This window comes from Vulpes vulpes, chromosome 9 (genome assembly GCF_048418805.1).
Source record: "Vulpes vulpes isolate BD-2025 chromosome 9, VulVul3, whole genome shotgun sequence".
Taxonomy (NCBI): Eukaryota; Metazoa; Chordata; class Mammalia; order Carnivora; family Canidae; genus Vulpes; species Vulpes vulpes.
In genome coordinates, this window is record NC_132788.1 from 19,522,073 (window position 1) to 19,549,566 (window position 27,494).

Consider the following 27,494-nt stretch of genomic DNA (forward strand, 5'->3'; position numbering starts at 1 on the left):
ACATCAGCAGAGCACAGAGGATTTTAGGGCAGTAAAACTATTCTGTATGATACTATAATGGTGGATGTGTGTCATGATACATTTGTCCAAATCAGTAGAATACAAACATCAAGAGTGAACCCTAAGGTAAACTATGGACTCTGAACGGTAGTAAGGTATTGGTGTAGGTTCAGCAATTGTAACAAATGTACCACTGTGCTGGGGGGCTGCTCATAGTGGGTGAGGCTCTGTTGGCGGGGGTAGGGGGGCAGGGAGTATATGGGAACTCTCTGTACTGTCCACTCAACTTTGTTGTCAACCTAAAACTGCTCTAAAAAATAAAGTCTGTTTAAAAAAAAAAAGGGTTTTTTTTTTTTTTAAGGCTGTAGGGAATGATAATAGGCTTTGTTTGACCCTACAGTCATGCTACTACTTAGCTGAGCAGCTAAGAAAACAGATTTCTTCTTGAGCAGATGGTTCAAGGTTGTTACAAACTGTTTATTTCTATAGTAGAAATTTTGTTTAAGTGTAGTGGTGTGGATTCCAGGGGATGGATTTAGAGTGATTATTTTGAAATTAGATTCCAGATTCAGAAGAGCTGAAATTTTTATACAAAGAATTGGAGGTGGGAGAATGTCCCGAAGCAAAATGTGATAGAATCAGCTGTGCCTTTGCCTATCCTGAGTAGTGTTTGTCTGGGTCCACCCTGGGCGTGCATCACAGAGCTGGGCTGCAGCACGCAGGCTTCTCCAAAGCCAGGAGACCAGGGAGCAGCCACTTGGGCGCTACATTCACACTTAGCTGATAAATTCAACAGAGTTTTTTGGGCCTTCGTTTTTACCCTGTAAAGTCTATGCTCAGGGCAGCCCCATCCCCATCAGTTAGCCTTTCATTAAGGATTTTTTTTTTTTCCTTCACCAGTGAGAATTACCTAATTCGTTGGGGCAGTAATGGGATGCCCAAGGAAATAGAGAAGCTTAATAACCTTCAAGCAGTTTTTACTGTAAGTCCTACCTTATGTTTGATAATTTTCTGTGCTTATGATATTAGTAGGTGCTTGTGGTAAGTATATGGAAAACTTAAGAAATGGAAAGCTGAAAAGAAAAATCATCCTAATCCCTCTAGCAGGAATAATCACTTGTTTATTTAGCAAATATTTATCGAGCCACTATTATTAGATCCCAGCCACTGACCTAGATAGACACTTGTGAGATATAATAGTGAACATATCAGAAAAAGCATTCCTGGCCTCAAACAGCTTTTATCCAAAATGGTGAGACCATAAGAAACAATGATCAAATAAATAAGTAAATTGTACAGAATGTTAGAAGTCGTAAGTACTTTTGGGGAGGGGTGGGAGTTTCTGGACTGGGGAAGGGATGCTGTTTAAAATAGGCAGGTCGAGGCAGACCTTCTGGAGAAGGGGTGGTTTGAGCAAGAACTTAAAGTTGACAAGAGAATGAGCAATGCTGATACAAGAGCGTTCCAGACCAAGGTGATAGCTCAGGCAAAGATGAGGATCTTGACTTTTTTGTTTGCTCATATTTTAGTGGACTTTACCCTATACTCCTCCTTTTCTCCAAGGAAGGAGGAGTACTGCTCTGTATCAGTCAAGAGGAATTTATTGACTCTTCACTGCTCTGCACTAGGCCTAAAGGAGAGAACTCTCTTCCTTTTCTGCCTTCTTTCCTTAATTAAGCCCATGCACATATTTTATTTCCTTGTTCTCTTACTGCTCCTACAGCAAGGAAAATAGTGTAAGTTAAAGTGCCAAAGAACGTGATATGGAGCAGCAGACCCAGTACAGGTGTATCAGTCTCTCATTTGTTCATTCATTTCTTTTTTTTTTTTCTTTTTTTTTTTAAATTTTTTTTTAAAATTTGTTTATTTATGATAGTCACACAGAGAGAGAGAGAGGCAGAGACACAGGCAGAGGGAGAAGCAGGCTCCATGCACCAGGAGCCTGACGTGGGATTCGATCCCGGGTCTCCAGGATTGCGCCCCGGGCCAAAGGCAGGTGCCAAACCGCTGCGCCACCCAGGGATTCCCCCTGTTCATTCATTTCTCATTATTATTCAGTCCTTCTATTAACATCTCATTTCTGGGATGAGCACGGTGTCATTACTGCTCATATACTGACACACCTGTATCTTTACCACTTGGCAAACAAAGAGAAAGAGCTGGAACTCTTCCTGAAACCTTCCTTCCTCAGTTCACAAATAATGTGGATTTTTCCCTAAAATCAAAAGGCATTTATCACTCAATGTGTCCCTTGGGGGAAAAAAAAACATTATAAAAGGAATTGCTTAATTTTCTTCTAGTCGATAATTGTCTTCTAGTCGATAGCATTTTAGAAAAGCTGCATTTCATCCCCTTCCCCCCACTCCCCTTACCAATGAGGGTCTTCTTGGGAAGTAAATTTCATTTCCAGCCTTTTCAATTAAATAAAATGTGGTGACCACTTTCTTGATCACTCAACATTCTACAAAATCTTCTTTTACAAATGATTGTACATTATTAAATAATATCAGTGTGCCACATTTGTATAAATAGTCACCTAGAGTCTTTATGTTTCTATTAACAGAAGCCTCACAAAACCTGGAGCAGAAATTCAGGGTTGATGCTATCATTGCTTTGTATTCTTATCTTGGAGACCTGAGTTAACTAAATTACAGAGGATGGGTTTGGAGTGACTATTCGAAAGTAATTCTTGATTCAGTAAAGAGGCCTTTGGATAGCTGTTTCATGAAAGGAATTTGAAATGCAATTAAATTATTTTTGATGTTAGAGAATGAGATATGTGGGCTCATTCATGGGTTTACTCATCCAGCCTTAAGAATACAAACAAGTGTAGAACATGAACCACAAAAAAAAAAAGACATCTTATCTACACATCTTTCATTAATCAACATCCACCCAGAAGCTCTCAATGAATGCCTCTCATAAAACAGATGAATAATTTATAGAAACCAGCACATGTAAATTTCTCTGTTATAGTTGCCTCACAGGATTATTTGGGAGATGAAATGAAATATCACCAGCCTGTATAGATTCCTCCATAAATGTCAGTGTCACACAGTGTCTTTGATTTCATTTGACACTGAAATGCATCCTGTGCTCAGCTATGTCCTAGCAGAATAGAAAGTAGTGATGACAGGTGTCCCAATTTTTAAGTACCCTGCTTAAATGGATAAATTAGAGGCTTTCAATTGAGATCTGATTTCTCAACTTGAAGTAGGAACTGGGAAATAAAAAAAATTCCTTCCTTTTTTGAATACAGTCATTTTCTTGGGATACCATGGTAGTTCTTGGGTGGGGACGGGGAAGGAAGAAGTTATGCTGCAATTCTAATATTAGGAAAATATGCTCCAAACGGTGGTCTGTTGTAGAGTGAAAAGAGCAACAAAGGTGACAGGGTGATGTGGCATGATCTCCTTTTACATGTTCTCTGTCCCTTCAGGATCTCAGTAGCACAGACCTCATCCGACCCCGCATCAGCCTCGTGTGCCAGATTGTCCGAGTGGGCCACATGGAGCTGAAGGATGGCAAAAAGCACACCTGTGGGCTCCGAAGACCTTTTGGAGTAGCAGGTACAGAACGACCCAGAGACAAATGTAAATGGTGCAGCCGCTATAAAAGACAGCATGGCAGGGCCTCAAGCAGTGAAATATAGAACTTATGATCCAGGAATCCCACTTCTGGGTGTCTACCCAAGAGAACTGGAAGCAGAAGGTTATAAGATATTTGTACACCCGGGTACAAGTACACCCTTATTCACAATAGCCCAAAGGCGAAGCAACCCAAGTGTTCATGGATAGATAAACAGTACACAAAATGTGGTCTGTACATACAGTGGAATATCATTCAGCCTTAAAAAGGAAGGAAAGTCCACAATGTGGATGAACCCCGAGGATATTGTGTAAAGTGAAATAAGCCTGTCACAAAAAAATAAACAGCATGCTCTCAATTACATGAGGTACCTAGAGTGGTCGGAGTCACAGAGATAGAAAGTAGAATGGGGCTTGCTGGGGGTGGGGGTAGGGGAATGAGGGGAGCTAGTGTTTAAAGGGGACAGTTTCCGTTTGGGAAGATAAAAAAGTTCTGGAGATGGATGGTGCAGCTGACTGCACAACACTGTGAATGTACTACATGCCACTAAACTGTACATTTATGAATGCTTAAAATGGCATATTAAAAAAAATATTTATGAGAGAGAGAGAGAGGCAGAGACATAGGCAGAGGGAGAAGCAGGCTCCCTGTGGGGAGCCCGATGTGGTACTCAATCCCCAAACCCTGGGATCATGACCTGAACCAAAGGCAGACACTCAACCACTGAACCACCCAGGTGCCCCAAACAGCAGATTTTATGCTATGTATATTTTACCCTCCTCACACACACACACACACACACACACACACACACACACACAATTAAACATAGGGAGGGAAACCTAGAGACAGTGCAAGATGAATTTGGTTGTCAGCGTTAGTATCAGACACACAGCATTTACTGCCCAGGGCTACCAATTGTCTTTTCTTGGGTTCTGCATCCTCACCTAGACCCCATCTCCTTTGTTTTTCTCTCAGTGCTCAGCACAGTGCCTTGTGCTCAGTAGGACTGGAGTAGAGGCTCAGTTGTGACTATTGGCATTCTCCCTGCCTGCAGGCTGCATATTGATTTCAGTCCAATAAAATTCTCCCTAGAAAGACTTTGCTGGTCTGAGAGATTTACTCTTCAAAGTCAACATGGTGTTGGTAACTGCTTTCAAAGAGGGCCCTTGGCTTAAATCAAAATCCCTTCCGAGAGGCCCTGCATTTTCTTCTGTAGTTTGTTAAATCGAGGAAATACATTCCGGGTCATACACTGACGTCTTGGTTGCCAAGAAGTTTTGAAAGCTGTCAATGAAATGCCATAGTTCTCCTGGAACAAATGGCCAGAAAATGTCAGCAGGCTTGAACTTGTGGGTTGTGTGGAAAACAAGGCTTTCTCTCTATGAGACTCTGCACTCTCATCCCTTGACCAGCCTGCACTCCCATTTGCTGCTCAAGGTCTGCCAGTCTCTGAAGAGGGCGCAGCATTACTCCTGATAGAGAATTAAAGTGAAATCTCAGAAAAGACTGAGAGCCCTGGTCTAGCACAATTTAGCCATGTATATGACAATCCACTGAACTTCAAATTTAGGGCATATTCGAGATCGCTGTCCTTCAAAATGGGCCAAAGAGATGGGAACATCAAGCTTGCGGCTTTGCTTGCTTTTCTGTTTCAGAGTAGGTGGGTGGGTGCACATGTAAGGAGAGAACAGTAATTTACTCTGATCCTCGATGCCAAGCACCGATCAGCAGATGAGTAACTACATGATGGCATCAGCAAATGAACTGCCTGTTTGAGGACTACATGTGCCAGACACAGATTTTTCAGCATTTTTTTTGTACAGTATTTGTAGGGGTCTGTTAGGGACTGATGGCACAGCCCGCTTTCACAGCATCCTTTCACCAACATTACTATTTCCCAGGCCTTACCCATTGGCTTTGAGAAGGCATTTCTGTCCTTATCCTTTACTTTTTCATACGAGAAATGTTTCCTATATCAGTACTTCTTTTAATCTCCAAACAGGTTATCGGGAGAGTAGATTGTGAGTGTGTGTTTTATGGCCGGATTGTAATTCATTAACCACGGGTGGCCTCTTGGCCATGGGCCCTGCCTCGTCTGAGCAGCTGTGGAGTGGCCCACTTATTAGTTCTCCAGGCAGCAGGGTATTATTGGCTTAAGTGATTTGACCCCATAATCACTCTTGGGTTCATACCCTGGCTTGACCACTTAAAACTTTGGATCTAGGGCCAATTACCAACCTTTCCTGTGCTCATTTTGCTCATCTTTTAAAGTAGGGCAAATAATAGTATCTGTATAATAAGATAATACACCCGGAAGGTGCAGAATGATGCTGTATTACTTGTTCTTCTTGTCCAAAGGAGCAAATCACTGTGTGATCTTCAGTTCTGTGCTGCTGGCACCTTGGTTTACCTTTGTGGACATGGAAACCAGGTGCGACTATGCCAAGTCCAAGAGGCGGTTGACCACTTCAATTTTGAGTTTCTCAGATCTTCATTCTCTTAACACTCCTAACAGAAATATGTGTGCTCTGTGTCTTTGAATGCAGGCTTGCTAAAACAAACAAACAAACAAAATGGTTTCAGATTTCTCAAGAATTTAGCACTTGGTCGTGTAGAATTTTAAAAAGCGGGTAGTTTGCAGGGTTGATCTGAGAGAAATCCAAGCCTCTGCCAGAGCTCCTGATGAATCGTTCTGCAGGCTGGGCACAGGGAGTCCTCGCTGGCAAAGACACGGGGTGTCCCTGCTTGGTATCTTTCTTCTCTGGTGTCCTGTGTTTGCAGATACCATAATTTTCCATTGTAACTTATTGAAGCCTGAAGCAATTAAGTTCTTTAATTAACTTTTATCTTTTTCCTAAGTGATGGATATTACTGATATCATACATGGGAAGGTGGATGATGAAGAAAAGCAGCATTTTATTCCCTTTCAGCAGTAAGTACTTTGGCATTTATCCCGGGTGACTTGAGACCGGGAGTAGTTCTCTGAATGATCTGTTAACACAGAACCAGGTGCTAGGAACCATTTGCTCAGTTACAGAAGGAAAGCCTCGGAAGCTGGAAGATTGTGAGATAGAAGTTGACAGAAGGCTTTATTCAAGGTCCTTTATATTGGGATCACATGTAAGAGGGCAAATGTAACCTTTCTGATTTTATAGAAAGGGCCGATGGAATAGAAGGGGCAAATCTCTATCCACACTAGAAACCAGAGAATGGTGCCCTGTAAGTGTCAGAAAGGCCAAAGTGTATTTGCACCCTGTTGTAGGGTGCAAGTATTACAGAAGACAGGGCATCATGCAGGACAGCACAGGGCTTCTGTGAGATTTTGTCAGAACAAAAACGTGGTCTGGTAGGTCTGGAGGCTGAACTGACAAGCTTCCGGCTGCTGCTGCTGCTGCTGCTGCTGAGCTGGAGACCACACTTTGAGTAGAAGGAGTGTAGGAGGTTTGAGAGTGAGGGGCTGACTAATAATGCCTGGGCTCCTGCTGGTGGAAGGAGAACCAGCCTGGGAGGACATGGAAGGATTCCCTGAAGAGCTCGGCTAAGACTCAGACTGAGCTTTGGGAGCTGGAGGCCTGGGCGGGCCCCCGGGGAGTTGTGGGCCAACAAATGCCAACCCACATGACTCTGAAGAAGTGTATGTGTGAACATGGTGGCTGGCTCTAGCAGTCGTGCTCGCATTACCCCACATGCAGGTGGCCTAAACGAGGCCACGGAAGATGATAGAACTGAGTCCTAACAGAGCAGTCGTGTCAGTGAGGGAGGGTGACTGTCTCAGCCAACCTGTAGCTGCCACAGCAGATCAGTAGAACTGCTGAGAATTCTGGAAACCAGGCCAAGGATGCTTGAATTCATATATGATTTTTTTTAAATAATAGTGCACATCAGTGAAGAAATAGGAACTATGCAGAGATGAATTATTTGACAAAATTAGCTAATCATTTATGGAACCTAAACTAGAGCCTTGTCTCACATCTTGTGCCACTGTAAATTCTGATTGATTAAATGTATAAGTGTAAGAACTAAAATCTTAAAATACTGCAGAAAAACAGAAGTTTTATGTAATAGTGGTGTGTGGGAGGTCTTGCTGACTCAGACTCCAAAGATTTGACCAAAAAAGAAAAATTGACAGGTTAAACCACACAAAAATTTTAAATAACTTATGTCCAGAATAAAATTTAGTAAAATCTTTGCAATGTATGTGAAAAAAGGATGAATATTTTGACTATATAATTAGTAGAAATTCATAAGGGTATGAGCAGAAAATAATATACATGCATATATATACACACATGGCCATGCACACGTACACACAGAAAGAAATGGCCTGTAAATTCATTGAGAATCAATGGAATGCAAATTAAACAAGGAGTCTTGATATTTGGTTTGACTGAGTCTTGAAAATATATACAATATCTGGAGTTTGGGTGGACATAAAGTACATGGTACTTATAAAAATATAAATTGTTACAGGGCATTAGAAGCCTCAAAATGTAGATATTTCAAAGAATATACTCCATAATTAACAGTGAGTATTTCCGTTAATGTAACCAAAGGTGATTTTACTCCATTTTTGTTTAACTCTGTGTTCCTATTTTTTTTTCTACAAAAAAAATATGTATTATATGTAATTTTATATAAAGTACAAAAATCTTTCTTTCTCAGTTTAAAGCCTACCACCATTGGACCAGTTTCTAATAGTAATAGTAATATAATAGTACAAATAGCTTGTGCTAAGTAGCACTTTCTTCCTTCATCCAAAGGCTGTTATTAATAATTTTTTAAATGTGTGCTTACTTAGTATCCTACCACCTATACCCACCCTCCAAGAATGTGACAAGGTAAATATTTTATGTAGCTTAGTACTAATATGAATTATGAGATGACTTTGAAATTCTTGAATGTTGATCCCAATATAAATAGCTACATACACATTCAACTATATTAAATAAATATATTAAATGTAATAAACATATAATTTTATATTAAATTTTTATATTAAACTATAATTTTATATTAATCCATGGAGTTAAAAAGGTATTAATATATTAATATATGACTATCTTAAACGTTGAATAAATATTAAGTAAATAATATATAGAGAATAAATATGAGTATATATTTAGATACATTAAAATGTGTATATTATAGGTTATGATATATATAAACATAAAGAACTTACGTGTCCATGGATGTTCCTATTATATATGTGCATAATGCTATTATGTATCACTATTATATGCGCATCATGTATATACACATATTATATATGTATATACATAATAGGAGCGGCATGCATGAATGCGAAAGTTATTCTGTAGGTGTATTTCACTTCTGAGGTCTATTTCATCCTTTGGTTATGTGCCTCCCTGCCTAATTTCTGAACTAGTGCCCATCAGGCTGTCATGTTGAAGCAGTGAAGCCCTGAGATCGCCTTCCCATATAATAATACACACTTTGAGTTGCTGAGGAGCCCAGCCCCAATTTGATTACTGCTCACTGTGCAGCCAACAGCCACTGTAAAGCATTTATGATGCAAATCACAAGTCTCTGGCTTTTCACTCCTAAGATTTATGGCAAATGTTTTCATAACTTATCTCAAGAGCTTTACAGTGTTATATCAGGAGAGTCTCCTATATGTATTCTGCTAGTCCCTTTAAGAGAGGGTCGTTTGAAGACAGCCACTCAGATCACAGCCACCTGGCTTTTCAGTAAGACATTGCATTACATTTTCCTGCTACTATCAGAATATAGATCAGAACCCTGCAGATAAAGCTGGCTTGCATAGTGGGCAAAAGAACAAAACCACAACACAGAGGGAGACTACTGAATTGCACCAGGCTGATAGGTAGCACCTGAGAGTGATTGTGCTGTCAGGAGGGCTGTGTGTGGCTCTATGATCTCCCTATATGAACCTCGGCCTGGTGGGATTATTAAAGTAAAGCTTGTTTGCCAGTGGCTATGCCATCGTAACTCTACATATAGTTTGTCATCACATGAGAATCTAGGAACAGCCTCCAAAAGCTGCTGTTTGCATATTGCTCTTGTATGTAGGTTGGGTGTTGGTGCCAGATGGAGCCATTTGAAAGGCATATGATCTAGACTCATGTTACAGATGAGGAAACTGAGGCCCGGAGCTTACCATTGGGTAGAACCAGAACTGGAGGCCAGGTCTCCTACCTCATCCCCACTTCCATCCCCAGTTCCATTACATCAGCCTCTCCTGCCTCAGAAAGAGCATTAGGCACTGCCTCTGATTTTGTTAACATTTGGCCACATCAGTTTCATTTGTTCTTGAGAAGTTTATTTTTCCTTTTTCCATCGAGTGCGTATCTTAGACACCAAATTCATCTTGGAAATGACCAAGATAGGTGGTTAAAGGAAAAATAAAGGAAAGAAGAGTCCTCTAGTGAGATGTGTCTAGTGTTTATATTTCCAAATTATTACAGGACCCACCCGATTTGAAGCTGTGCTACAGAAACTTCCCCTTTTTTCCTTACCTCTCATTTCTGATTTTCCCAGAATTGCAATGGAAACCTATATCCGACAGAGACAGCTAATCATGTCACCCCTGATAACATCCCATGTGATTGGGGAGAATGAGCCACTCACTTCAGTCTTGAATAAAGTGATAGCAGCGAAGGAAGTGAATCACAAAGGACAAGGTACACAGCCCTGCATTAGTAAGCTGGGTGGGGGAGTGGGGGAGCGGCATTGGCATTGGGTCCTTGGGCTTGGGCGCTTTTCCCTGTCTTTCTCTGATGCAAAGCAGATGCTACTGGGGGGTTGCTTACCTCAGCTTCCTGCTGAAGGCATTTAATACTGAGGAGCATCAAAGCTGCACCCAGCACAGAATTGGATCACAGCTGTATTTTGTAAATTCTGTGGGACCAATGTTTATCCCATGGATCCTTTCTTAGTTTTGTCTCCCCTACAATCCCAATGCTAATTCTAGGTAAATGCACAAAGAGAAAGAAGTTTGGGGATTATTATGTTCCACCCTCTAAATGTCTATTTCATTACATTCCCTAAAATGAAGAGGAAAGAGACCAAAGTGATACAAATGAACAGATATTAATGTGAAACAATGGGCTAACTAGCAAAACATTTTGAGTTGTTTTTAGTGCTTCTGTGTAATATTCTATAGACAAAGTTTTATTATTTTATTTTTAAATATTTTATTTATTTATTCATGAGAGACATGGAGAGTGAGGCAGAGACATAGGCAGAGGAAGAAGCAGGCTGCCTATGGGGGGCTCCATATGGGACTTGATCCCAGGACCCCGGGATCACAGCCTGAGCCAAAGGCAGATGCTCAACCACTGAACCACACAGGCATTTCAGTTGACACAGTTTTAATTAAGAAATTCCACCCATTGAAACTGCATTTTAAATTCAAATAATATAAAAAAAACTAGCTAAAATTTTAAAATTCAAATATCAAGATGGTGATGATTTGGGGATAATTTTGAAGATTGGGTCATTTTTTTCATTTTCTTTTTCTTTTTTCTTTTTTTTTCTTTTCTTTTTTTTTTTTTTTTTTAACGCCCTGTGACTATCTACTGAAGTAGAGGCAATCAGGAAACACATTATTTTCAATGTATTTCATTTTCCACGTATTCACAGTTGTTCTGGACAGGAAAGACATGGTGAGGAATCATAAAAGAATCTGAAAATGAATAGTGAAATATGTTTCTGTTGTATTAGAACTCCTAACCTGGGACATGATTTATTAGAGTGGAAAATCCTTATACTAAACAAATTGCTGTGTGTGTGTAATTTTTTTTTCCCAAATAAAAGTGAAAAAAAAAATTCCTCTCTTGCTGCTTAGCAAAGCAAATACTTTTCAAATGTTTTTATGCTCATCACAAATATTTTTCTGTAGCCGTCTGCATGATATTTTATTGCTTGGATTTAAGAAAATTTGCCCCCCCCCCAAGTAAACACTTTAGTGTTTTCTATTTTGTCACCATTATAAATTTAAATAACTCTGCTATGACTACTTTTATTTATGAAGCTTTTTCCATAGTTAGGATTACCTCCCCTAAGAAAATTCCCAGAAGTAGGATTCCTGGGTCAAATGATGGAATGAGCTCAAAGGCAGAGATACACGTATTTCCAGATTGCTTCCTATCGACTTCTGCCACTGGGTGATAATTGTCACAGTGCCCACTTGGTGAGCTGATATTTAGAAATCTTTACCTGTTTGTTGAGCCCCTAGGTGGCTCAGTCAGTTAAGCGTTTGACTCTTGATTTTGGTTCAGGTCATAATCTCAGAGTCATGAGATCCAGCCCTGGGTCAGACTCTATGCTGGATGTGGAGGCTGCTTAGAATTCATTCTGTTACCCTCTCACCTGCCCTTTGCATGCACTTGGTCACGCACGCTCTCTCTCTTTCTTTCTCTCTCTAAACAAAACAAAACAAAATTCACCTGTTTGAAAGGTGAAAAGTAGACTTCCAGAGTTCCCTTGCATTTAAAAAAAAAAAAAAAAACTACTTGATGATGAATTGCCTAGCCTTCCTATGCATTTGTGAGTTTTCCTAAAGGTTTCCTTCTCAGTTTTTATGAAGATAATGTCTTATAGAGAACATGTATTTTTCAATTTTTGATGTGTCAAAGATTCGCCAACCTATGTACTTCCTTGTGAATAGTCTCTTCATGGTCTATGTATTTGATGTTTTTCTTGTAATTTCTTAGGGGTATTTCACCATTTGCAGCCTGCATTTCACTTCTTTATAAATATCACAACTTTCCATTTGTGTATAGATAATTCTTTTTTAAAAAGATTTATTTATTTATTTGAGAGTGTGTACCAGTGGGGAGAGGGTTAGGGGTAGGGGTGAGAATCCTCAGACTCCTCACTGAGTGTGGAGCCCCACATGGGGCTCGATCCCATGACCCTGAGATCATGGCCTGAGCCGAAATCAAGAGTCAGACACTTAATTGACTGAACCACCCATATGCCCCTCAGTAATTCTTTTTATGTCTGATTTCTTCATTTGTCTCTATACTTAGAAAAAAAGGTTCTTATTTTAGTAGGAATTTATTTTAATGAAAAAGCAAGGTAAGAAATTAGATTGATTCTCTTAAGTAGCAAGAAAATTATTCCAGCACATTTATGAAATTGTTTCTTTTTTTCAGGATTTGTTATGCATGTTTACTATATATTAAATTGCTGTATATTATAGTAATTAATCTAATTGTTTTCTACCATGAATACAACACTTCACTACAGCTATACAGTATTTTAGTATCTGATGGCGGGGGCTATCTTTACTCGTGTTCTGTTTTCCCCCAAAGTAAACATCTGTTCACATCTCTGTCAAATTCTCAGAGAAGTCTTATTGTGATTTTGATAGGCGTGTCATGAAAATTTAAGTTCACTGGGGGAGAATTTACATTTTTATAATAAAGTATCTGTATATTAACACAATGCGTATATTTTTCTCAGCATTTCGATGTGTGTTTATGGTATAGATCATAAAGAGAACTAAAAGTTCATCCTCTCTTTCTTTCAAGGGCTTTGGATATCTTTGAAGCTTTTGCCAGGTGACCTCACGCAGGTTCAGAAGAATTTTTCACACTTGGTGGATAGATCAACTGCAATCGCCCGAAAAATGGGCTTTCCTGAAATAATACTTCCAGGTAAAAGCTTTGACTTGGTTCATCTGTTCTGCTTCCTCTAGTTCTCCCTTCATGCAGCAGTGACTTCCAACAGAGTGGTTGAGGCAACGTAAGATCCTCTGTGGTATTTAGTTACCTGCATTTGGTGGTATCAAGACAGTAGGGGACACTAACAGAGTGGGGGTACCTAGTACACAAGCATGAGATAATGCTTCTGCATGTAACTCAGAGCTTCCTCTTCATGCTCTTCATTTATGCTCTGCAAAAGCCCCTCTGAGATTCTTCACTAAATTATCCCTTAAGGAGAACTAATGGGAGCGCTGGTTTTGTACCAAAGGTGATTTGCCTCGTCCCGTGTCACTTTCTCAGGATGACATCCCTGCATTGTGGGCTGCCGGCCAGGAAGCTCTAGCGAGGTGACTGCTCAGCTCAGCATCAGCCAGACCCTCAGCCCCATTTGCTTAAATCCCGACTGTGTGCTTGGCTCTCCCCATACTTGTGGTGACAAGAATGTAAACATTCTACAGCCTTCTTACTTTAGTTTTGTCTTTTTTGGCATCACGTGTTGGTGATCTGCCTGTGTGTTCTCTTGAATTCGCTGACTTAACCCATTTAATTTCTCAATGTTTATAGTAATAAAGGGAAATCACCTCAAGGAGCTTTATTTAAGATATTTATGTATTATATAAAGCATTTGTGTTATAAATAAACATTAAAAGATCATCATATTATATGTTTTTATAGATGGGTAGATAAAATATATAAGTAAGTAATCTTTGGCATGTTGGAGAAATTTAAGAAAACCTTGCTGTTGTCTATTGCATAAAAATTGGGTTTTTTTTTTAAAGTAATACAACATCTTACTCATTTTGAAGATTAAGGAGCAGTAATACTGTGTTGCCACACACACTGTCTGCATGTAGTGAGCATTCAAAAAAATGAATGGAAAAAAAAAAAGAAAAAGATGAATGGGAAAAAGAACTATTAAATGGAGACCATCTTCTTTTCTCATGAAAGAAGTCCACTGATGTCATTCCCTTCCAGACTTCCTGAGCCTAACACATCTTCATCTTCATTCTGTGAAAATTTTTGTCTTCTTCTTGTTTAAAAACATAAGCATTGGTAATATTCCTATAATTGCAGGCTGTGTTATTACTACAGTGAGAACAAAAGATGAAAAAATAAAATGGAGAGATGTATTTTTTTGGACAAAGCGAATTGATCTTTCAAATCTGGCTAGGAAGATTTCTTTCTAGTCTTTCTAGTTACTCAGATTGGTTCCCGGACTGCCAGGGCTGTATAATAGACTCTGAAAATCATCTGGGATGATGGCTCCCAAATGCTGGTCTTTGGATCAGCTGGGAAACATTAAAATACAGGTTCCCAGAGTCTTGCAGATCTCTGATTCAGTTTGTAGGACTAGGGCTCCTCTGCTGATTCTGGTGATTGGCCAAGTTTGAGAAATCAGAGATCAAGACCGGAGTTCCTTATCTTGTAGCTCCTCATCACCATTTGAACAGGCTCCAGAGATGCCTTAGACTCCCCCCTCTGGCTCAGGCGCTCCTGCTCTCTGCCAGAATCTAAGAAGTGATCACATACTCTCTGTTTCTGCATCTGCCAGCCACTCTCTTCTGTCCAGAATGGTGTCACTAGAGTCACCAGAGTTTGTAATGTCACCTAAGTCCCGTGGATATTTTTTTTAGCCTAAGGATTGTTTCTGGTTCTCTCAGCAGCACATGACACGACCCACTACTCCCTTGTTGAAACGTTCCCCCCTCATCGTCAGGGACCCACACTCTTCTCTTTTTTCCTCCATTCCCCTTTGCTAGCATGTCACCCTCTACCTCGCCTGTTAAGAGTTCCTCAGTATTTAGTCCTTATTGCCTGTATTAGTTTGCTCAGGCTGCCCTAATAAAGTACCACAGGATGGGCAGCTTCAACCACAGACATTTATTTTCTCCCAGTTCTGGAGGCTGGAAGTTCGAGATTAAGGCATCGTGGAGTTGGTTTCTTCTGAGCCTTCCTCCTTAGCTTGGAGATGGCCGTCTTCTCATTGTGTCCTCACATGGTCACCCCTGGGTCTAATCTCTTTTTATGAGGATTCCAGTCATACAGGATTGGTGCCCACCATATGACCTCATCTTACCCATCACCTGTTTAAGGGGTCTGTCTCCAAGGACCATCACATGTGGAAGTACTAGGGGTGAGTGCTTCAGCATGTGAATTTAGGGAGAATGCTCGAGTCCATAACAGGCCTCTTCTCCTTCTCATAATTATATTTTCTTCCTATGTGATCTCATCCTCTCATTTTCCCTCGGTATGTTAGTTGCCTCTAAATTCCTGTCTGTGCCCTCAAAACCGCTCCTTTGAACTCTGTTACCATAGATCCAACCACTTCCTGCCTCGGGACTTGAGTAGGTACTATTCCTGCCTCACTGGATCACTCTTTTCTCTTTAACTGGTGAATTTTGTCTCAAAATCCCCATTTGGAACTTGCAATCCTCCGCATCCAGACTGGCTTTTCAGATGTGTTTTATCTAAGAGAATGGCACCCACATCCATCCAGTTGCACTGCCAAACCTCCCTTTCTTTAGGCCTCACACAAAAAAAGTGTCTAAGACTTGCCAGTTTTACCTTTAGAGGCCTCTCAAAGCTGTCCCCCTCTCCCTTTCTCCATTGCCACCACATTAATTGTAGCTACTGCCGCCATTTAGCTACTGCCAACCATTAATGTTTGGACCGCAATACTCTGTCTACTGCCTCTGGACCTTTTGCACATGCTATTTTCTCTCCCTCTTACTCTCCTTCCTCCAGTGTCAGTTCAGAGTAAAGATTCCCACACCCTCCAGACACAGTTGAGACTTAGTGTTATGCCTTCACAGAGCCTAGAGTTTTTCTTCATTGATAATGATTCACTTTGTCCTATGATTATCTGATAATGCTTCTCTTCCCCACTAGATCTGTGTGAGAGTAAGGCTGGTGCATGGCTCACCATCGTCTCCCAGGCACCTAGCACAGTGCTTTGTACAGAGTAGGTGCTCATCAGTTTTTTACAGGAATAAATGAATATTATCTCATCTGATTGTACCATAATGTATGGTACATTATACATCAGACAGCTGTCTATTGTTGGCAACTAAGGATTTTCCAACTTTTCACTTTTGTAAACAGCACCACAGTGAATATCCTTATAAATAAATTTTCACTCAAATTCTTAATACTTTGGGACAAATGTTACCAGTGCAGTTGCTTTAACACAATAGTCAGTTACAAAGTATATGTTAATTAAGATTTCCAACTGTGCTGTATGAATAAGCCCCTTTTGTCTCACCTTAAGCAACTGTGGGCAAGATCTTAATTTTCCTTCTAAACAGATGAGTGATGAGAATGCAAAGTGCTCAAAGTGTGCATGATACTGGTAAAAACAATTAGACTGATTTAAATAAACAAAGTATTCTACAGGCTTTTAGAAACAATGTTTATCTCATCCGGTTATTATATGTATCAAATAAATTATTACCTATAAGTCACATTGAACAGTGCCTAGCACAGAGGAAACACCCAATAAACATTAGCTTTCATTATTTTCAGATGTGTGAAAATACTGCCCTCCAAGGCATTATTGAAAAAAAAACCTGCCACTGTAACCTAATAAGATACATTGTGTACTTGTTGTTAGACAGCAGTTATTAATAAATAGAACAAAGAATTACTATTGGAAGGAGTTCATTTTAAACCACTGCATTTTGGGGCATCTCAGTGGCTCAGTGGTTGAGCATCTGTTTTTGGCTCAGGTCATGATCCTGGGATCCTGAGATCGAGTCTTATATCAGGCTTCCTATAGGGAGCCTGCTTCTTCCTCTGCCTATGTCTCTGCCTGTCTCTGTGTCTCTTATGAATAAATAAACAAAACCTTTAAGAAAAATAAAACACTGCATTTTAAAGACACTTTGGTTTGTATGGAATGATAGGACAGCTGAAGAGGACAATACATATAAAAACTTCTGCTATATGAATAGCTCCCTATGAAGTCAGGGCAATTCATATTTTATTTATATATCTTATTACATCCTGAATTAAAAATGACTTCTCAGCACCACTCACAGGTGGGTTGTCCTGTTGTAGGTGATGTTCGGAATGATATTTATGTCACCTTGATCCATGGAGAGTTTGACAAAGGAAAAAAGAAGACGCCAAAGAACGTGGAAGTGACCATGTCTGTGTATGATGAGGAGGGCAAGCTCTTGGAGGTATGTGGGACCACCCAGAAATCCTGCTGCCCTCACACACTTCTTTACAACAACTCAGGACTTTGGTTTGAGGCAAATGGCTCTCCACGTTCATATGCTTTTGCTTTTTCACAAGGAAAAAGTATGGAACCTGTTAAATTTGTGATTAGCAATTTACCAAGTTTACTAATAAACCCACTTAGATTCTTATTTTTATTCTTATTTTCTCCTCTGCTAAGAAATATATCCAGCTACTAGTGATTCATGGGTATGCTTCTGATCCAGAAATTCTATATTGTTTTCAAGTTATTTGGGCACTCTGAAGCCCGGTAAGTCCCCGTGGGGCTTGAGCGAGGTGGCATGGGTGCCTGGATGGCACTGAAGAGCATGCTGCCTGAACCGAGGAGACAGAACCAGAGGAGATGCACCCAGGAGAGAGCTCTTAAACTGGCAAGACTCTTGGGTCACATTGACTACCACAGACTGGTCTTTAGATTTTGTTTTAGTAATTATGAAACTACAGTCCACAAGGGGCAAGCTGTCTCCTCGTGGAAACACAGAGGTCATTGGAGGAGGTCAGACTAGATCTAGGTATCCTGGCTTTCAGGAGTTCCTCTTCCTTCTTCCTCCTGGAAGTCCTCCAACCGTGGCAGCATCCTGTCCAGATGGAAAAGTGTAGTGAGTGTTGATTCTGACGTCAGGCAGAAAGAGAGGTAGGAGGCCCTCATAGTCCCAGCTGAGATCCAGTTCCCCTTGTATGAGTCATTGTTACCTCTAGTTACCTTCTTTGGAATTGAAGACCTACACTCTCTGGAAGCCTCTCTCACAAAGGTGTTTGTGGGCACAGTGGAATACATATCCCCATCACTTTCCCATGGACGTTATCATCTTTGAAAGCAGCAGTTGACTGAGTCAAGTCCTATTCTGTGGTAGGGGAGCAAACAGTATGGTAGTCCTGGTTTGAGAGTGACTTCTTTGTGCTATTGATAGAGCCCTGGAGCCCCATGAGTTCAAGTATACATCTTCCCCTGACTGTGTACTTTACAGCTTTGCTAACTAGCTTGGAAGTGCTTCCTTAGAGACCTGGTTCTACTGAAGTAAGTGGCTCATTACCAGGAAAAGACATATCTCTGATTTTTCATGAACATCCTCTACCTAGACACCAGGTCCTTAACTCAGTACATGGATAGGACCTCACACAGTGGTCGTCTGCTTGTGTGCCATAGCTCCAGGTCACCCTTACTGGGCCTCTGCTCCCTGAGAGAAAAAGGAAGAGGAAAGAAAGAGAATATATGGCTGCAGATGGAAAAGAGAATAAAGTTTACAGTGGAGGCGTGTTATGGTGATGCTGGGTTCCTTAAGTCCTACCACAGTTATATACCACTTATACCCTCAAAGAAGGTGGTAGACCAAAACTCATTCTTATCCTATTCTTCAGTCTCTAAATGTGATCGGCTGATGTGTGCCAGTGTGAGGCATGTACTGGCCACATGGAGGGTAGACAGCCCATGTATGATGTGTGGAGTGCTCTTATTTTTCTAGATAAAATTACCCCTTTTTAGTATTTACCCTCAAAATACAAAATTATCCCTTTAAGTATTTACCCTCAAAAACAAAAACACTAATTCAAAGGGATACATGCTTTTCTATGTTTATAGCAGTATTATGTACAATAGCCAAATTTTGGAAATAGCCCAAGTGTCTATCGACTGATGACTAGATAAAGAAAACATATATATATGTTCATATATATACACATACATACATACAGTGGATTATTACTCATCCATCAAAAAGAATGAAATCTTGTCATTTGCAACAAAATGGATGGAGCTAGAGAGTATAATGCTAAGTGAAATAAGTCACTCAGAGAAAGACAAAGATTATATGACTTCACTCATATGTGGAATTTAAGAAACGAAACAAATGAGCAAAGGGGAAAAAAGAGAGAGACAAACCAAGGAACAGATTCTTAACCATACAAAACAAACAGATGGCTACCAGAGGGGAGGTGGGTGGGAGATGGGTGAAATAGGGGATAGGGATTAAGAGCACACTTGTGATGAGCACTGAGTAATGTATAAAATTGTTGAATCATTGTATTATACATCTGAAACTAATATAAACACTGTATGTCAACTATATTGGAATTAAAATAAAAAATAATAAAAAATATCCTTTTTTCATTCTTTTCTTTGCATCCAAAGAAAGCAATTCATCCTGGTGCTGGATATGAAGGTATTTCAGAATACAAATCAGTAGTCTATTACCAAGTCAAGCAGCCCTGTTGGTATGAAACTGTCAAGGTGAGATGTGCTACTTGTAATCTCCATCATATATTAAACCTCATTTAGATTCCTTTTTTTTTACCCACAAATCATTCCTTCTTTATCCTGAAGTTATACATAGGTTGCCTGTGGTGTCCTAGAGGAAATGAATTGGTACAATTCTGCATGAGAGTATTTATCTTTAACTCAGAATTCTTAAATAAATAACATTCTCATTGATAAATGTGTAAAAATTTGACTAGAGACACTTGCAGTTGTAATGCTGTAATAGGCTGCCAAGATGATCCAAAACCAAATGGAAATTTTCACACTCTGCAAGCAGTTGCCTAACATTTTTTTGTCTTCTTGGCCTCTAACCAAGTTTTCTGGGCCTCTTTTCAATTTAAATATGTGTGTTACATATTCCCAAGTGCTTTTTAGATAAGCCATCCCCTGTGAGTCGCTCAATAGCCCTGTGGCTAAAACAGTGTGGTAACGCCCTTTCTGATTAGGTAACTAAGACTCAGAAATGTCAGGTGACCTCCCAAGGTCCTGTAACTGCTTAGTGTCCAAACCTAACTTCTGAATCCCAGATTGTCAAATTGGATTGTCAAAGTCTTATGAGCTCTCCATAGAGAACTTGGAAAAAAAAATCGCGCTAATATCTCAATGAAGAAGTAACCATTTTCCTCAATTTTATATACTTCCTATGCTTTGGAACATGCCATTTATAACAGATTTAGATTGTGCTTTTTTAAACTACTTATCTCAAAGCATTAAAAGTTCTTCAGAAATGGGCTTCTAGGTACTTGGATAATATTTCACTAATCATGCTATACAAACTCTCTACTCTTTTCATTGCCACGTACTTCTGTATTCCTTGTCTATTCTGTATATGTAAACAGCAAAAAGCTTCCTGGTCCCCAGTGTTTTATCTTTTCCTTCTGTTATGAACACTAATTACTACTACATCAATATATAATTGATCTTGACATCTGAAAGCTCCTACAGGAGAGACCCCAAAGTACTGATCCTTTTTGTACTTGAGAAAGTACTAGAAACTTGTAATATCTCCATCCTCAGAATATATGATAAACAGCCAAGAGGATTTCTCTTGAGATTCTTTAGGTTTTGAAAATGACTAAATCTGCTTTGAATGGATCCAAATCCAAATCTCACTCTGTAGGAATCAGTGCTGTAATAAGATACTAAAAATGAGTCTAATTCTGTAAAACGAGCAAAGAGCACAACATACTGTGTATATATAAACAATATAAATAATAAGTTTCTTATTATTATGTAGGTATCCATTCCTATAGAAGAAGTTACTCGCTGCCATATAAGATTTACCTTCCGACATAGGTCATCTCAGGAATGTAAGTACTAGAAGGCTACAACATATTTCTGTTAAAAAAAAAAAATTCTCTTGCTTGACAGTGCTTTTGTGGGTCTGGAAAACAAAATGCTTGGTAAATAGATACTTAGCATCATTACTTCAAGATTTGTTGGTGCTAAGGAAATCCGAGAAAGACAAATACCATATGATTTCACTCATATGTGGAATTTAAGAGACAAAACAGATGAACATAGAGGAAGGGAAGGAAAAATAAAATAAGATAAAAATAGAGAGGGAGGCAAACCATGAGAGACTCTTTAACTCTAGGAAACAAACTAAGGGTTGCTGGAGGGGAGGTGGGTGGGGGAAGGGGTAACTGGATGATGGGCATTAAGGAGGGCACATGATGGAATGAGCACTGGGTGTTATATGCAACTGATGAATCACTGAACTCTACCTCTGAAACTAGTAATACACTGTATATTAACTAAATTGAAATTAAATAAAAATCTAAAAAAAGAATTTCCCCTGAATGTATGACATTAATAGATGCTCTATAGCAAAAAGAGTTTCACAGCCAAATAGGAATAGGAAATGCTGTATGTTATCTCTCTCTCTTAGACATTCACACTGTTTGTTGCCATATTGCTGAGAAGTCCTACAGCAAGCAAACCTGTTGATGTCTCCTCAAATTAAATTTTTTTTCCATGAGAAAACTACTTCAAGTCTTAGATCCCAGTTTGTGAAATGACTACTCAAAAGTGTGAACAAAGAAGAAAATTGATTATATTCAGATAGATCATACATTTCTGGAAATGTCTTATTCAACACCATATAAACATGCAATTCTTCATTCCAAACTGAATTTACTGAACACCATCCACATACTGGACTGTAGGCCGGGCCCTGGAACTATGATAGGAGCTGGGTCATGCTTTGAAGTCTCTGTTAGGCTGGCTAGGAAGAGGAGCAAGAAAAAAAAAAGCAAGTAAAGCCAGAACAGTGTGGTATATCCTACACCAGCAACAAGTTGTAAAGGGGTGTGGAGCATAGCATCCCACCCCTTCTGGGATTTATGTGTGAAGTCTACATTCTGAGACTTGGAGGTAGAGAAGAAATTGCTTTTAGCCAGTGAACACTGACAGTGGAGAAACGTGTTTGAAAGCCACAAAGTGAATGCCCTAGGGCTGAAGTGGGAGCAGTCCTAATATTAGATTGAGCCCCACGAAATTGCTATTTTTGTAGGTCCATATCAAGTAGTCAAATATCAGCAATTTCATATGGTTCTACATAATAACTGAGCTAGCATTTATCAAGCCCTTGGTTTGTATGAAATACTAAAGTGAATCTGTATTTATACACTGTGTGGTGTCCACAGTAATCCAGTATGATAGAAATTTTATCCACATTTACACAAAAAAGAAACTGAGCAGAGTAATGAGATACTTGCCCAGGGCCACAGGCCTGGAGAGTGACACAGCCTGGGTTGACCCCTCAGCAGTCGATATCTAGGCAAGCTGGAGCAGCATTGTGAAGGATGGTGGTTATTTTGAACCATGTTATGGAGGAGCCATTAAAAGGTGTTTTGTGGGTGGTGGTGATGGTGGTTGTGGTTTTCTATGTTTATAACAGCTCTATTCATAATATTGCCAAATTGGATATAGCCTAACGGCCACCAACAGGAGAAAGAATAAGCAGATTGTAATGTAATTTACAATGGTTTACTACTCAGCTGATCCAGGGGCATGTGAGCCACAGCAAACCTCAGAGTTGTGCCTTTGATGAGAATAGGGCACAGGTTGCCCTAGACATTGACACCTAACTAGGGGACAGAAACAGGCCAGAGGCCAACACCTAAAGATCCAGGGAGAGGGACTTTTTCTTGGGGAGGCTGGACTCTCCTGCATAATAAACCTTGGAGTATAATTAATACTTCACCAACTCTATCTTAAAGCAACAGAAATGAGATATTTCATGAAGGCATTTTGGAGCAGCATAGTTGACCTGGTTAGACCTGCTTTTGGAAATCTCATTCTGGCTGCAGCATGGAGAAAGTGTTGGGGTTGAAAAGGACTGCTTGGAGAGATCCTCTAGAAATACAGGGAAGGCTTGACAAGAACTAGGGTAGGAACAGAAGGGATGGAGGGAAAAGGCACAGGTTTCAGAGGTATTCAGGACATGCACTTGACGTGGGGTTGGAGTCAAAGTCAACATCCACATTTTTTATTTAGATGATTGGGTAATTGCTGGTCTCATTCATTTGCAAATGCAGGGAGAAACACATATGTGGAGATACTAGAAGATTTCAGTTTGGGGAATATTTCCTGTGACATGCACAGTACAGATGGGTTATTGTAGCTTGCTGAACAGTGTTGATTATAGCATGATTGAATATCACACCCTGGAGCAAAATGTGAAAGCATCCATCATAGGCAATGCTTCCTGGTATCTTTCTGCACTGCTCAGACATCTATTTCTGTCTTTTCAGCCAGAGATAAATCGGAGCGAGCCTTTGGAGTGGCCTTCGTGAAACTGATGAACCCGGATGGCACCACTCTGCAGGATGGGAGGCATGACCTGGTGGTTTATAAGGTAGTGCTAACAGAACAAGGCTCAAAATATTGCTTAGGAAATATTTCCTCCCTCTGAAATTGGTTGTTAAGGCTCCAGTTTTTATGTCTATAAACCTCTCTAGAGCTGTGTTTGCCCCTTAACGTCCAGAAAAGCAGAGGGCTCTGGTCTCTCTAGCGACATGGTCTCCCATCCCCTTTATGTAAGGAGTGAATTATATTATTATTGAGGCCTCTGAAGAATGTCTCCCTTTCCTACAGTGGCATTAGGCAGCAGTGAATGGTCAAGGGCTGTGCTGTTTCCTCTCCTCTGCATCATCCTGTATGGAACAGAGATAGTTTCACTGTTGGGCTTGGCTGGGGTGTGGTAGGTGTGGTAGGTGTGGTAGGATGTGGTTTTCATATCACCAAGAGCCAGGCACCATTTCTCTAGTAGGGGGCCTTGCTTCCTTCCCTAGCAGTTTGATCCTCACTCTTTAACTGCTGTGGAATTATCTTCTGAGATTTTCTAGTGGAGAGTTGATGCAATAAGGCCTCATTCATCTAACAGTATCACAGAACTGGTAGTAGCTTCTTTGAGCAGCATCTACCTGGTATGGCTCTTCCTGTAACAGCTCCTTACTTCACAAATATTTTTGGAAGGCATGGCAAACTGTTCCTTTCCAGTGAATCCAGTAACTCATCAACCCAATGATGTATCATTCTGACCACTTATAGGTTCAAGAAAATGAAATCCAGCTTCATTCCTTAATATTTATTTATTTATAGCAGAGTTTTAGGATGTTCTCAGTTTGTAGTTCACAACTTATTCCATATTTATTCAGTGTTGAAACTATTTCTGGGCTCAAACCCTGGAAAAGTATCACAGTGTCTTAGAGTTGGAAGGAACATTAAATATAATTTGAGAAAACCTTATTTCACACCCTGGAAATGCACTGTGTTCATGATAGAACTACTTTTATTTGCACCTAAGAGATTTTGCCCATCATTTGGTGACCCTAACATGCATCCTTTTCAGGGTGACAACAAGAAAATGGAAGATGCTAAATTCTATCTGACCCTGCCTGGATCCAAGGTAGAGATGGAAGAAAAAGAACTCCAAGCATCCAAAACCCTGGCCAACTTTACCCCAGCCAAGGATAACACAAAAGACAGCTTTCAGATTGCCACCCTCATTTGCTCCACAAAACTCACCCAGAACGGTAGGTGTGGTGACCACACTGATACCATACTGAGTTTTCTGTTTGGGCCCCCTGGGTCCAACCAAGACATGGGGCTGTGTCTTCCTACATGAGATGCTGGGCCCTTTGGATTTTACTCTCTGTTCTTCACATGGCATTCTCAAAACTAACGCTCATTCTGAGGTTATCTTGAAGTATCTTTCAAATAGGATGAAAAGTATTTGGGTATTTTTTTAGTATCATAACCTGTAATGTAGTCATTAACAGAGGCTGAAAAAAATTTTTAGCTCTCACATTTCCTTCCTTCAAGGCAGCAAAGAATTCTAATTACTCTGTGAAATGTATGAAAGAACAGATGTTAGTAATAAGGGGAAGAATACTGGCAGAGAGAAAGAACCAGTCTCTTGCCCAAACAGGTATGGCCAAGAGCAGGGAGGGTTTCCTGTTAGAATTCCATCTGCCCCCCACAGAGCCTCCTCTTTTCCATTGTTTTTTTTTTTTTTTTCTTTTTCCCCCAAGCAGTCATAAAATCAACTGAAGAGTTCAGATGGGCTCCACTTTGCTCCTTCTTGAAATCTCTGATACCAATTTTCACTTCTCTTGTGTCTGTGATGGCTTTAATATCCAATAGCAGCTTCTCCTTCAATTAACTTAAAAGTAAGGAGTCCTGCTGAACATAGTAAACCAAGAATCAGGAACTTCAGGTACTTGCCTAAGAAATTCTACAACCCCTGCAACATATAGAGGATTAGTCACTTTGGCCTCCTAGATTTGGGTGAGCAGTATGGTTGAGACTCTGCCTTACAGAAGTGCTAAGGGGTAGACAAAACAGTTTAGACGTAAGGTACACTCAGGGATCAGATGTTGGTTGATCTTTAAAAGGGGTCAGTATTGTTTGTTTTGATGAATCATGGTTGGCTAGAGAACATGGATAGTATTTCAACTTGGACAAGTGGCCAGACTCAACAGAGTGAAGTGCAGAGCTGATACATCTGTGAAAGTAAAAACACACTCACCGGGAATTAAGCCAGACAAAAGGCAAAACCATGGATTCAGTGAAGAGCATGGATTCAGTGAAGAGTTTCAAGGTGGCAGAGGCCTCAGGGAGAGGAAGAGGCGTGACCAGGCAGGGTACAGGGGATTTCTAGGGCAGTAAAGCTATTCTGTAGGATCCTGTGATGGATACGTGAATGCATGGCATTCTGCATTGGTCAGAACCCACAGAATGTTCTACACAGAGTAAACCCAAACATAAACCATGGACTTCAGTTAATAAACACCACTAATATTAGGTCATTGGTTATAACGGATATAGCACGTTACTGCAAGATATTAATAGTAGGGGAGCTGGGGAGCATTGAGAGCATATGTGGGAACTCTCTGTACTCTGTGCTTAATTTTTCAGTAAACCTGAAACTGCTTAGAAAAATAAAGTCTATTAAAAAAAACAAAAGCCAGAAAACATTTTTTTTAGATTTATTTATTCATGAGAGACACAGAGAGAGAGGTAGAGACACAGGCAGAGGGAGAAGCAGGCTCCATGCACGAAGCCCGATATGGGACTCGATTCCAGGACCCCAGGATCACACCCTAAGCTGAAGGCAGACACTTAACCGCTAAGCCACCCAGGTATCCCTTAAGCCAGAAAACATTTTGAGCTTCATAGAAGATAGGACAAAATTGTATCAGTGACCTAGTCCTTCTTAGGGAAAAAGCAAATGTGATAAACTGCTGGTACTGGGTTAAATAGTATAGTATTTATGGAAGATGATTTAGAAGGTGTGTCAGAGGTTTTGAATGTATTTAGACCCTTTGACCCCATTATCTCACCCCTAGAATTTAAACCTAAGTAAACAGGGAAAGATAAGCACAAAGATTCATGTATGAAGATATTTCCTTATTATTACTCATAATAGAGGAATAGTGGAAACAATCTGAATGTCCAATAACTGGGGGCATTATCATGTAATTAAATGTGCAACTACCAAATACATTTCAAAATGTAATCAAACACATGAAAACTTTAACACTAGGAGGGTTATAATTCTAGTATTTAGATACATGTCGACGATTTGGAGCCAATTGCCTGGGTTTAGGTTCAAGTTCTGCCACTAACTGTTTCATTTCAGGTGAGCTGCGTGATCTCTTTGTGACTTGATTTCCTCATCTTTAAAAAGGCAATAATGTTTGGCACGTGGGTGGCTCAGTCGGTTGAGTGTCTGCCTCTGAGTCAGGTCATGATCCCAGAGTCCTGGGATTGAGTCCCGGTTGGTAGGGCTCCCTGCTCAGCGGGGAGTCCACTTCTCCTTCTGCCCCTCCCCCTGCTTGTGCTGTGCACTTGTAAGTGCTCTTTTTCTCTCTCTCAAATAAATAAGTAAATAAATATCTTTTTTTAAAAAAGATAGTAGTGCGACTATACATTTCAAATAATGAAGTAAGTTAAAAAGAGAGAAAAACAAGTGTCTTGCTCATTGTAAACACTATGTGAATATTAGCTGTCACCATTGTCATCATCAGTCTCATTATATGTCAACAAGAAAAGACTAAAAGGAAAGACACCCAAAGTTGGGACAGTGTTTATTTTCTGTGCTCTGTCTGTTTATTTTCCAAACTTTTAACTATGAAATGTTAAAATGTTATTTTTGTAAGTACGGAAACAGACAGTACAAAGCATTAATGTTCTTTTAGGGCCTGCAA

The 27,494-nt window shown here is 40.0% G+C and overlaps 1 protein-coding gene across 1 annotated transcript in view; it reads left to right on the top strand.

The window, feature by feature from the left end:
- DOCK5 (dedicator of cytokinesis 5) overlaps positions 1-27,494 on the top strand; it is a 211,821-nt gene that overhangs the window by 101,380 nt on the left and 82,947 nt on the right. Inside the window, exons 9-18 of the mRNA XM_072719500.1 lie at positions 901-982; positions 3,440-3,569; positions 6,451-6,523; positions 10,111-10,253; positions 13,110-13,235; positions 17,340-17,464; positions 19,651-19,749; positions 21,014-21,086; positions 23,535-23,638; positions 24,635-24,818. Coding sequence (XP_072575601.1) covers positions 901-982; positions 3,440-3,569; positions 6,451-6,523; positions 10,111-10,253; positions 13,110-13,235; positions 17,340-17,464; positions 19,651-19,749; positions 21,014-21,086; positions 23,535-23,638; positions 24,635-24,818 — 1,139 coding nt within the window. The remainder of the gene's footprint in view (positions 1-900; positions 983-3,439; positions 3,570-6,450; positions 6,524-10,110; positions 10,254-13,109; positions 13,236-17,339; positions 17,465-19,650; positions 19,750-21,013; positions 21,087-23,534; positions 23,639-24,634; positions 24,819-27,494) is intronic.